The sequence below is a fragment of the Carassius gibelio genome, chromosome A17 (genome assembly GCF_023724105.1).
Source record: "Carassius gibelio isolate Cgi1373 ecotype wild population from Czech Republic chromosome A17, carGib1.2-hapl.c, whole genome shotgun sequence".
Lineage (NCBI taxonomy): Eukaryota > Metazoa > Chordata > Actinopteri > Cypriniformes > Cyprinidae > Carassius > Carassius gibelio.
In genome coordinates, this window is record NC_068387.1 from 25,518,619 (window position 1) to 25,530,354 (window position 11,736).

At 36.5% G+C, this 11,736-nt stretch overlaps 2 protein-coding genes across 2 annotated transcripts; both read left to right on the plus strand.

Moving 5' to 3' along the window:
* Positions 1-5,868: 5,868 nt before the first annotated feature.
* gdf3 (growth differentiation factor 3) lies at positions 5,869-6,394 on the plus strand. Its single transcript, XM_052619936.1, has one exon. It carries the CDS (start codon positions 5,930-5,932, stop codon positions 6,392-6,394), a length of 465 nt encoding a protein of 154 aa, XP_052475896.1. The 5' UTR covers positions 5,869-5,929.
* An 883-nt stretch (positions 6,395-7,277) lies between these two features.
* On the plus strand, positions 7,278-9,937 carry bmp2a (bone morphogenetic protein 2a). Its single transcript, XM_052529871.1, has 2 exons — positions 7,278-8,345; positions 8,968-9,937. The coding sequence occupies exons 1-2, from the start codon at positions 8,015-8,017 to the stop codon at positions 9,801-9,803; spliced, it is 1,167 nt and encodes a 388-aa protein (XP_052385831.1). The 5' UTR covers positions 7,278-8,014; the 3' UTR covers positions 9,804-9,937.
* Positions 9,938-11,736: the final 1,799 nt, after the last annotated feature.

Here is an 11,736-nt window from a genome sequence, read left to right on the forward strand (position 1 = left end):
ATGTAAAGGGGGTCCATCTAATTTTGTCACCTGTAAAATATGGATTGCCGCAAGGATCTGTCTTGGATCCTTCATTTTCAATCTACATGTTGCCCTTTGGTAATATTATTAGAAAATATGGGTTTAGTTTCCACCGTTATGTTGATGCTACTCCACTATATAGCTCAATGAGACCATCTGAGACTTGTAAATCATCTAAGCTAACAGTGTGCTATCTAAAAGTTTGGATGACCATTTTTCTCCTATTAAATTCCGAGAAGACCAATTACTCATTGAACCTAAAACCGTTCACCGTAGACTACAGTTTGCAACCAGATGGATGTACGGTTACGTCCTCTACAGTCAGATATCTGGGTCTTATGTTACTATACTTTTACTGGAAGTATGTATTCGTTCTATGGCATGGCTATTAAAAAAGCTTTTTGCATGCTTTCAGTGTAGCGGAGGAGGACCTTCTTGGTAACAATTAGTCCTTTGCTGATGGCTGCGGATGAGCTTGTCTACACCTTTGCTCCTAGACAAACTTCTGTGGTATTTGCTGGCACTCCGATTACCTGTCCCGAAGGTGCGGTTGTTAATGTCCAATTCCACGATCAAAGGTAATTGACTGGATGTGACTTTCAGCATGGTTTCTTGTTTGCACCCATTCACTGCAGAGGATCCATTGGTGAGCAAGTGATGCAATGATACATTTCTCCAAATCTGATGAAGAAACAAACTCCTCTAAACCTTGCATAATCTGAGGCAAATGATCAGACCATGATGTTCAGAAATCAAGCACTGCTTATGTAAAATCTATCAGGAGCTAATCTGTAAATAAACCTCTTTTCCTTCTCAGGTTATTGCAACACATCACATCAAAACAATGGGAAAGATTAGGAATGATTTTGGGTCCTTCCAGCAACCACCCATTGCTGTTTTCCACCGTTCAACTAAACGCCACATCACAGTCTATGTAACTGATGTGTTTAGCTGTGATAAAGGTTGTTATCTTCCTCATCCACCTCACAGATGACCCAGCGAGGTGCCAGACACCAGATGATTGTTTGTGGCATTGATGTAACGTCTAGAAGAGCTTCAGGCTGTAATTATGTGAAGTGTTCATCAAGGAGACAGACACAGTGAAGATGAATGTTCCCCCGCTGCAAAGTCTGATGAAAAATCGTCTCTGTGAATGTAAGCTGTAACCTTAAAAGCATTCAGAAACATCCAAACCATGATCATGCAGTGAAGCTTCTCCGTATTGATTCAGGAGGTTCTCACCTCCTTGCGTTTCTCCAGCATGAGTGTTAAACAACTACAGCGTTAACTCCTGTGTGTCGCGTTGCATCAAATACTGCAGATGCATACTTGCATGACCAATACTTATTGATACTGTAATTTTACTGAGCTTTATTTGCTTCCATTGCAGGTCTGGCTCTCAAAAGGTGCTTAGTAATAGAAATACATACTAATATGTCATTGAAAACACTGGTTTGTTCAGAATGGCATACTATAATAATATTTTGTGTGAAAAATAAATTGTGAAGTAAGTCATGAGTCAAGATAGCGATATTAAAATTGGGATATATTTCTAGTTTATTCATCAAACTGAAAAAGGAAGGATCATGCGGAGAGAAAAACAGCATACTGCTAAAATAGAGAATGTAATTTTTATTCCGAACTGTTTCAAAAATGCTGAATTATATTTATTTGATTTGTGTTTGCGACATGGATGTAGTAAAGCAATGAGTTTTTTTGACAACAATAGAAGATGATACATTTTCAAATCTTTATCTGTGCATATTGTGTACTGTTTAACATTTGATTTTAAGAACATACTGTATGCAGTAAACTAAATAACCAATATCAAGTCCACTAGCTTCACCCTAACCTCTGGTCAAAATACCTAAAGACATTGTACATTTCGATAAAAATAAAATGTAAGTATTTATTTCAGTAATTATATCTTTACAGTGTGTGCTGCATGAGCATTCATCATAATGTTCATGTGACAACAATGCAACATACTGTTTGAAATGTTTACTAATGCTATTACAAATAATAATAGTATGCAGTAAACCTTTTTTACTTTTACTAAAAATAGTCAAAGTAAATTTATAACAGCATTCATTACAATTGTTCTAAGTACAGACTCCAAGCCAAATTTCCAAAGACTAATTTGAAATCTTTGAGTATTACAAGATATGAAATGTGTGTATAAGTACACATTGAATTATATTTATTATGCTATATACCAACATATAGTCTAATATCAGGCTTATTATTGTTACTCAAAAAAAGTTACATTAACATTAACTGAATAATAATAATAATAACATCTAAAAAATATAAACCATTGTTTGAACATTTTATTAATGAAATTTATTCAGATTTTATTTAAGCTATAACATATCTCATTTTCACTTACTTTTAATATGATGAACTACAATTACTTAAAGTAATTAAAAACATCATAACAAACTAATAAAAAATATATAAAAAACAAACTACTAAAACAAAAACAAGAAATACTAATATTTTAACTATACTTAAAGTGAAAACAGGAAAATATGAAAATAAATTTAAATTAAATTAAATTAAAAATTAAATTAAAATTTTTTATATATTTTATTATTCTTTTAATATTTTCTATTTTTATTTCTATTAAAATAGAATCTAATTCAAAATATAAAAAAATCAATTATATTTTAATGATAATACAGTAGATATACAAAGGAACCAGAAAAGGCAAAAAAAAAAAAAAAAAACAAGAGGAGGATATTATTTACGGACATTATGAGATATTACTCAGACTTAAGCTCTAGGGAGAGGTGGGTGACAGTCATAATTTGAAGGGGAAGGTAAATAGTGAAAGGTGAGCTTTTGGACTTAATTTGGTCAAATTCCCCATTACACAGAATATTTTTTAATATCAAGTGAAATGTGAGGTTTGAAAAACATCATCACAGTGAAGCTGACATCACTTTGAGGAATAATGGAGCACATCTTCTCTGCGTCCTGTGTGTGTGAAACTGAAGATCAGGAGGGAAACCTCAGAGCACAACGTGTGTTTGTGATGAATGACGGGGTGAACACAATGTCATGTTATTCAAACGGCCGTATTTCATATCCTGACAAGACCACACACAATATTGTGTTTCCAGTGACAATGCTCGCGCTGTAACCTCACACCGCACCAGTGACTGTTTCTCCAGCATTAGCATTTTGCATGTCATGTATTTAGCATATATATGTTTTTAACAGTTACATAATTGTATGTCATTTCTTTGTAGATTTCGAGGTCAAGCATGGAAAGAAGCATGCAAAGCAACAACCTTATATTATTATTATTATTGAATATATTTTATATAATTTCTACATTTTTATATAAATATTTATAAAAATAAACTGTCCGTTTACAACAAAAATTATAATTTCTGTATATATTTATATATTTCTTTTGGATATCACACACGCACATCCCACATATATTTATATAATTTAGCTTATTTGTTTTTATATATTGTTTTTATTATTATTATAATTATTGTGCATATTCATCATCATCATTGTTTTTGGATTTTTTTGTTTTATATTTAATATAATTTAAATATTTTCAATTATTGTTATTTAAAAATTTTCTAATTTATTATATATTTAATTATTATATATATATATATATATATATATATATATATATATATATATATATATATATATATATATATATATCATATATTAGTAGTAGTAGTAGTAGCAGTAGTAGTATTTATAATATTTTGTAAAATATTTAATGTGTTACAAAATTTATATATTCTCAGTTTTCATTCAAATATATATTGATATAATTTATTTTATTTTATTTACTTTATTTATTGGAAAATATGTTATTTATTTATTTATTTATTTATTTATTATTACTAATAATTACCATTATCTTGTATTTATGTAATTAATTTATTTATAATAAACAATAATGTCAACTCCAAGACTTTGCTCTGCAGGGTCTGTTTACAGCTTCTAGCGTTCATTTTTCATGCATTGATGGAATGCTGCCCCAGAGTTCAGCCAGGAACCTGTTATCAGGAAGAGCCTGATGCATCAATCCATTGTGTCTCGTCAGAGTCTTTACATGACTGCAGGAATGTGTCTGATGAAGAACATGAACACTCTGATGCCGAGGAAGGATCCTGAACAGACGGACCGAGAGAGTGCTGTTGTCTGATGACGAGTGTGAAAATGATCATAAATCCAACATCAAAAATCCCACACCAAGGTTAATCAGAGAAGAAATTGTTTGTTTCATCGTACATGAAAAGATTAATATTTTTTATATTTATTCTAGTATTTTTAGAGTGATGTGTCACATTGTGTTTAGAGTTGAAACCAACGTCAGCAATCAAAACACAAACAGAGACCCTCTGATCTGGACACAGACGGGATCTGGTGGCTACGGTGTCCTCGGAATTAGAGAGAAACAGACTAATATTAGCGTAGATGCCATTCTTCTACATCGGGTGTTATGGGAAGTGTTTCCGGTTCCGGTTTTAACAGATTTGGATATTAAAAGCATATTAGTATGTTATGTGTAAGCCAGGTTAAAGAGATGGGTCTTTAATCTAGATTTAAACCGCAAGAGTGTGTCTGCCTCCCGAACAATGCTAGGTAGGTTATTCCAGAGTTTAGGCGCCAAATAGTTAAAGGGCATCTTAGACAGTTTTCTAGGTTATTACATGCAGAGTTTTTAGGTCCTATAATTAACACCACTGTTTTTTTTGTTCTTTCATAATTTAGCAGTAGGAAATTACTCGTCATCCAGTTTTTATATCGACTATGCATTCCATTAGTTTAATCTGAGCTGCTCCACGTTGATTTTATAGCTCTTATACTCTTACTGTATGACATCCATTGACTCATTATCATTTTTTCTTCTTTTTTTTTCTTTTTTTTAGGTTGGGGATTTTAAGAGTTGATTATTAACATCAACTTAGAAAATCCTAAATGTAAAAAAAATAAATAAGAATGTTTAAGCACAATAGTTCGTTAATCAGTAAATATTTAATCAATATATTATATACATATTTTTTTTTTATTGTAGCACTGTATCAGAATGCTTTATTTTTGAATTAAAATATTTTTATACAAAAATATTCAAATCATTATGACATTCATTATGCCCATACTAGAAATAACTAGGCACTACATGCAAAATATTTAATGCATTGGTCAGTTTTGAGATTTTCATCTTCATAATTTGTGGTTTATTACTGTAGGGAGAAAACATCCAAAATACATCTTTAAATGTTTATTCTATTGAACTATATCTATTCCTGTCTGTACAACTAATCTTTAAAGGCTGTTTTATTCCCTTCTATATTCTGAATGTTTTTGAGGGGTTTGTTCAAATATTGTTCACCTGTTATTTCTATTTTCACTTTGTCTTTTGATTTCATTATGTATTTTTAAATGCCATTTCCTCAAAAAGAGTATCTTCATCTCAGCAGCACTTACATACAGCAAAATTCAGTTTTATTCCTATCCATATTCTAAAGGTTGTGTTTGTTCATATCAGAGACTCTTTTTTTTTCTTCCCGAGTGTTGACATAGTTTTTTGATTCATGCATCAGTGATTTTAAAAGACATTGGAGAAGTCCCAAATCCCCTCTGTAAAAACATTCATGTCAGCAAAATTAAAATTCATTCAATGCGCCGATTTCCGTTCTGGAATGTTATCCAAATTAGCAAATGTTTAATTAGATACATATCCCAAAGAGGAATTAAACTGAAGCTTGTAATATAATTTATACCACCTTTTTACGTTATATTCAAAAGGTTCTGTGGAACAGGAATGACCCACTTGCAGCTTGTTTTCCCCCAAACAGGTAGTCTGATCTCTGCTCCAGCCGTCCACTGCTTTAATTGTGTGAGAAAGCATCTGTTTTTCAACATGTTGGTGCTGGAGGATGTTGAGCAACTCTCCTTTGCGCAGCTGGAAATGAAGCTCAAACAGGATCTGGCTCACCTGGGACCGCATGTTTTCAGCGTGGACCTGTACAGGGTTTTAAGGACCACACTGAAGGGAGTGACTCAGGACCCCAGCCGTAAATTACTCCTGTCTCAGTCGCTCGGGCCTGGTGCACATGCTTCTGTGCATGTCAATCTGACCGATCTGACTGAAACCTGGAGAAAGCCAGGCAAGAACTACGGGATGCATGTTGAATTGCAGCAGCATGCTTCAGGAGCATGCATATGTGGAAAGCACACATTCACAGCTCCAAATTGCTCGGATGCAAGAGTTGTGCACATCTCTGGTGGTGGTGTCATTGAATCCGTTTCAGTAAGGTCCAGAAGAACCCGAAAGTTTGAATGGGACAAACCACGCCATCCAGCAGACACTGGTCCATTCGTTTGATCCCCTGCTACGCTCCCATTAAACCGTCCCCCATCTCCATGCTGACAATAATGATAATGTGGTTCTGAGACATTATGAAGACACGGTGGTGGATGGGTGTGGAAATTAATTTTAAATGCATAAATGTTTCTCAAAGATTAAAATGGTTTATGGTGCTTCATAACTGCTTGAACAATATTGTGATTTTTTTGAGAAATTGGGGACATGGTGGTAGAATGTGGATGCATAAGACTGACCTGTTATGCAAATATCTTAAAAATAAACTTTGAGTGCTTAGAGCGCTATATAAATGTAAGGAATTACTATAATAAATTTCTTTTTTTTTTTCTAACATGGGCTTACTTTTTAAAAATATTTTAGATTTGTGAAATGTTAACGTTTTGATGCATTGGACCTGGATCACAACCTGTATACATTTCATATCATGAGAACAAATAAAAGTCCTAGTCTTAAATTATTAGAGTCTCCTACTTCACATTATCTGTTGTTGCCACTAGTTGGCGCACTGACTCCGAAGATGATCGCTTAGGGAGCGTCCTTTTTTAATTTAAAGTTACTTATTAATGTCTGGGATCTAAATGTAGCTATTCTAAATGATAGATCAATGATTAATTGAATTATAAGACAAAAGTAATGGAAATTCCTAAGTATGTTTTATTAAATGTAATACGAATAAAGCAGAAACTTCCCATTTTTTTCCCCCAGGTCGATCTCTGAGCTCTCCAAAAGCGCATCTCCCCACACGAAGCCCTTAATATCCAGAGTTGATGAATTTTGTCATGACATGAGAGGGTTAAAGACACGAGGAAAGAGAGAGAGAGAGAGAGAGAGAGAGAGAGAGAGAGAGAGAGAGAGAGAGAGAGAGAGAGACGCTTTTGCACACTTGCGCGCTGCGCGTAAAGGACACACACATACCCAAACCCTCGTCGCGACTTGTTTCGCTCCTCGCCAAGAAAGAAGCTTTTTATTTGTCAGTGAAGTGGACTTTATACGCGTACATCCCTCCGTTTCGACACCTACGGCTCGTCTTTGTAAAGCGGTGACGGTTGAATGTGTGTGAGAAGAGGCGGGCGCTCCTGTGGAAGTCTCCCACTGTTTTCTTCAGATAAACAGCTTTCTTTGTTGATCTCTAATAGATGGAGCTGAGTGAAACGGGGATTTATAAAAGAGGAGCAGCTTATAACTGCGTTGAGCATCAATGTGCCATGAACAGAAGATCAGCTGCGCTTTTGGAGTTTAAACTGAACTTTATCTGAAGGTCCTGCACTTGTACACCTACGGAGAATTTGGCGAATGCACTCGATCGAATCCGTTTTGTCCTTCTCGTTTAAGAGATTTTAGGTTTTTACGTTTATAAGTACGACTTTCACGCTTTGTGTTATTTTAAGAGCGCAGATCTATTATTATGACAGGTTTTGGCTCACGGAGCCTCTCCTATCCAGATGGATCTAGCGCAGAGCTGCGTTCCTCCGTAAAGCGGCTCTCAAGGTGTCTCTGATGCACGAAGGATCCTCTAAACGCTCACGATGGCTCGATCAAACACGGAATATGGTCACATCTCCTGGCCCGAGCCCATCTGATCTCGTTCGTCTCTGATCTGACAGGTTTAGCGCGGTGATCATGGTCTCCTCCGGCTGCGCTCTGATGGTTCTGATGGTCACTCAGGTGTTCTTTGGAGGCTCCAGTGGACTCGTACCCCAGACCGGCCGCTCCTCTCTGTCTCGGGACGTCCTGCACGCGTTTGAACTTCGACTTCTGAGCATGTTTGGACTCAAACACAGACCGAGGCCCAGCAGGTCTGCGGTGGTTCCGCAATACATGATGGACTTGTTCTCGATGCACTCGGTGAACGCGGAGCAGAACAACAGCAACAGACTCAAGGGATCTTTAGGGAAAGGCTCGGAAAGATCTGCGAGCCGCGCGAATACGGTCAGGAGCTTCCACCATGATGGTAAGCAAGTGTTTTCTTCACGAGCTCTCCCTCTCCACCACCTTTTCGAAATTCTTGCTTTTTTTTTTTTTTTTTTTTTTTTGCTTTTTTCCTTCTTCTTCTTATCGGCTTTATCCTTCATGCCTGACAGGACTGTTTGATGAGGAAATGGCAGTTTATTTATATAAAGAAAAAAAAAAGTCCCATATACACCTGTAGCTATATTTATATATATATATATAGTAGGGTTACAAGATTTTTTCTCATTTTTTCTCTCATTATTAAATACATTTTTACATTTGTAATTGTTTTGATGTATATTTAATTCGTTTTTATACTAATATTACTAATAATATGTTTTAATATCATTAAAGAGAAATTGAGTTGCAAGTGATTTTTTTTTTAAGTTTTACATAAATGTTAAATGGATGGCATGCAACATGAACTAGAAGTGCCCTTTTGCGTTAAGTTTACTCCCTTTTAAATAATAATGTTGTGTTAACCGTGATAAGCAAAACAACAATCAAGCATTTTAACCAGTGTGTCCAGTGAGAGGTCAGTAAAAGTCATTGAGTGTAAACAAGACGTTCGACAGAGTACAAGCCAAAGCTTCCCATAAACGTTACGACTGGTTTTCTTCCAGAATCCATGGAGGACCTGTCCAGTTCGAGCGGAAAGACGACTCAGCGGTTCCTCTTCAACCTGAGCTCTGTCCCGGTCGAGGAGTTCGTGACGTCAGCGGAGCTGCGGATTTTCCGAGAGCAGGTCGTGATCAACGGCAGCGAGGGATTTCACCGCATTAACATTCACGAGATCATTAAACCGTCCGGTTCCTTTCAGGAACCCATCACGAGACTCCTGGACACCAGGCTGGTTCAGCACAGCTTGAGCAAGTGGGAGAGTTTCGACGTGAGCCCCGCGGTCACGAGGTGGACTGCGGATGGGCATCCCAACCACGGCTTCGTGGTGGAAATAGTTCACCCGGATCATGCGGAAGAGGACTCTAAAAGACACGTCCGCATCAGCAGATCCCTGCACGACAGAGAGGACACGTGGCCCCAAATCAGGCCCCTGTTGGTGACCTATAGCCACGACGGGAAGGGAAACGTGCTGCACTCTCGCGAGAAGAGGCAAGTGCGGACAAACAAACAGCGGAAGAAGCACAAAGCCAACTGCAGGAGACATTCCCTCTATGTGGACTTCAGCGACGTGGGGTGGAACGACTGGATTGTCGCCCCGCCGGGCTACCATGCCTTTTACTGCCAGGGCGAGTGTCCGTTTCCACTGGCAGACCACCTGAACTCCACCAACCACGCTATTGTACAGACACTGGTGAACTCGGTGAACAGCAACATCCCCCGGGCCTGCTGCGTTCCCACGGACCTGAGCCCGGTTTCGCTGCTCTATCTGGACGAATACGAGCGGGTGATCTTAAAAAACTACCAGGACATGGTCGTAGAGGGCTGCGGATGCCGCTGACGCCTGGACGTCTACAGACAGTTTATTTTTCCCAATACTAAACTTTATTTATAATAAAGTAAAACACATATTTTGGAAAAGTATATAAAGATATATTTATGTTCACTATTGGGAAAATAAATATTTTAATCAGAGCTAAACGAACTATTTCTGATGTACGTTTCGATCTGCAAATGAAGTATTCATATTTTATATTTATTTCTACTGCAATATTTTTTATTGAATAGTTGGAGACACTTTACAATCCCATTTGCTTACATTAGTTAATGCATTAACTAACAATGCAAATCAAACACCATTAACATTAGTTATTTATATATTTATTGCTAGTTCATGTTAGCTCAAGTCCAGTTTAAAAAAAATGTTTTAGTACATATTGAAATTTACATTGATTGATAAATGATTTAAAAAAATAATTAAAGTATTTTGTATTGTTAGTAACTAATGTATTGTTTTTAACAAATGGAACCTTATTGTAAAGTGTTGCCATATTTTTAATTCATAATTAAACAAAATAGCTTTGTCGTACAAAAAAAAGTTTCCTCATGCAATGCAAAATGCAAAGAGCTACTGGTTTGGAGGAAATGCATTAAATGCATTAAAATATATTTCAAAGCACTTACCATTTTAATTGCATTGGCCAAATCTGACCGAATTCCATCAAACAAAAAAGCATGCAGTGCATGAGTTCTCAATGCAGTTGGAGCCAGTCTTAAAGAGATGCAGTAGTAAATGTGAATGCACTTATTATTTCAAACCAATGTAACAGGTAGTTGACACTGAATGCTCAGGAAATTAGCCGGTGAGAGTTTATTCCCACAGTATGAGCTCTTGAAATCAACCTCTTGCCTGGAGACAATGACTATTGTGTTTCTTCCCACAGGTCCTTATGTGCTGGTTGCGTAAATGTGGCTTCCTCCAGCTTTATATTGAAGCCTCGCTAATTAAGAGCCATTCACTACATGGCGCTCTAAAGTCAAGAGCTAGGAAGTGTTTAATTGGAGGGACGTTGTTTAAAACGTGAGGATTGCCATGTAATTAAGTTATGTAATTAAAGAGTGCAGAATGCAAAATGTATACACTAACAGAAACAAATATAGCATGACATTCTTTTAAAACTTAAAAAGTCAAAGTTCAATGGAAAAAAAAAATATATATTTTTTTTTTTTCTAACCATTGACATGATTTAATTTGTTTGTACAGCTGCACCCTTTAGGCTCCGTAATAGTTTCTGTTTTAGAACCGAAATCACACATTTCTGAAAATATATGACTTTATCCTTATATAGATTTTATGTGCAATTTTTTAAATTGAAGGATATTCAGAGTACATGCCCTTTAGCGAGGTCTACTTATCCTCGTGTGAATCATTCTCCAATTTGGCCCTAAAAAATATAGTCTGTGAAGAAACAGAGCGTTTATAGGCTTGTCCTGAGGTTAAACATGCGTCAAAGGAATCACAACTTCACTTTCTTATGGATCATAAAGCAAAATTGTGAGAAGTACGGCTTTCCTCTCGAAAGGCAGGTTTCTGTGAAATATAACGTGTTACGCACCGCTGCTAGAAATGCCTTGATGTTGAAACTATTTGAAAACGAACAGTTTGAGTTCATTAAGGGGTCGGTAACAGTATGGTGCTGGGCCACAGGCATATGCACGCTTCAAATGAACATGTATGGTTTACAGATTTTGGGAAGGCACACCCAATCAAGATGGTTACTGAGAGCAATACGTGCATGCAGGGTTTCAGCTGTGCAGATAAAACTATCGAAACGTGCTCGCGAAGAGTTTGATTTTCATGACAACGCGCAGATGTTACGATGCCCTGGATTCCTTTGACATTCCTTAGATAAGGTGGCCAACACGATCGTCTTTATGATTCATAATTACTGCGGAGATTGCTTTAATGACCGAGATAAGAGCAAAGAATGCAG

Excerpts from the sequence above, each read along its gene's own strand:
- bmp2a (XM_052529871.1), top strand. The coding sequence starts at position 8,015 with ATGGTCTCCTCCGGCTGCGCTCTGATGGTTCTGATGGTCACTCAGGTG. Across the intron at positions 8,346-8,967 it reads CAGGAGCTTCCACCATGATG|AATCCATGGAGGACCTGTCC; the intron begins GTAAGCAAGTGT and ends GTTTTCTTCCAG.
- gdf3 (XM_052619936.1), top strand. The coding sequence starts at position 5,930 with ATGTTGGTGCTGGAGGATGTTGAGCAACTCTCCTTTGCGCAGCTGGAA.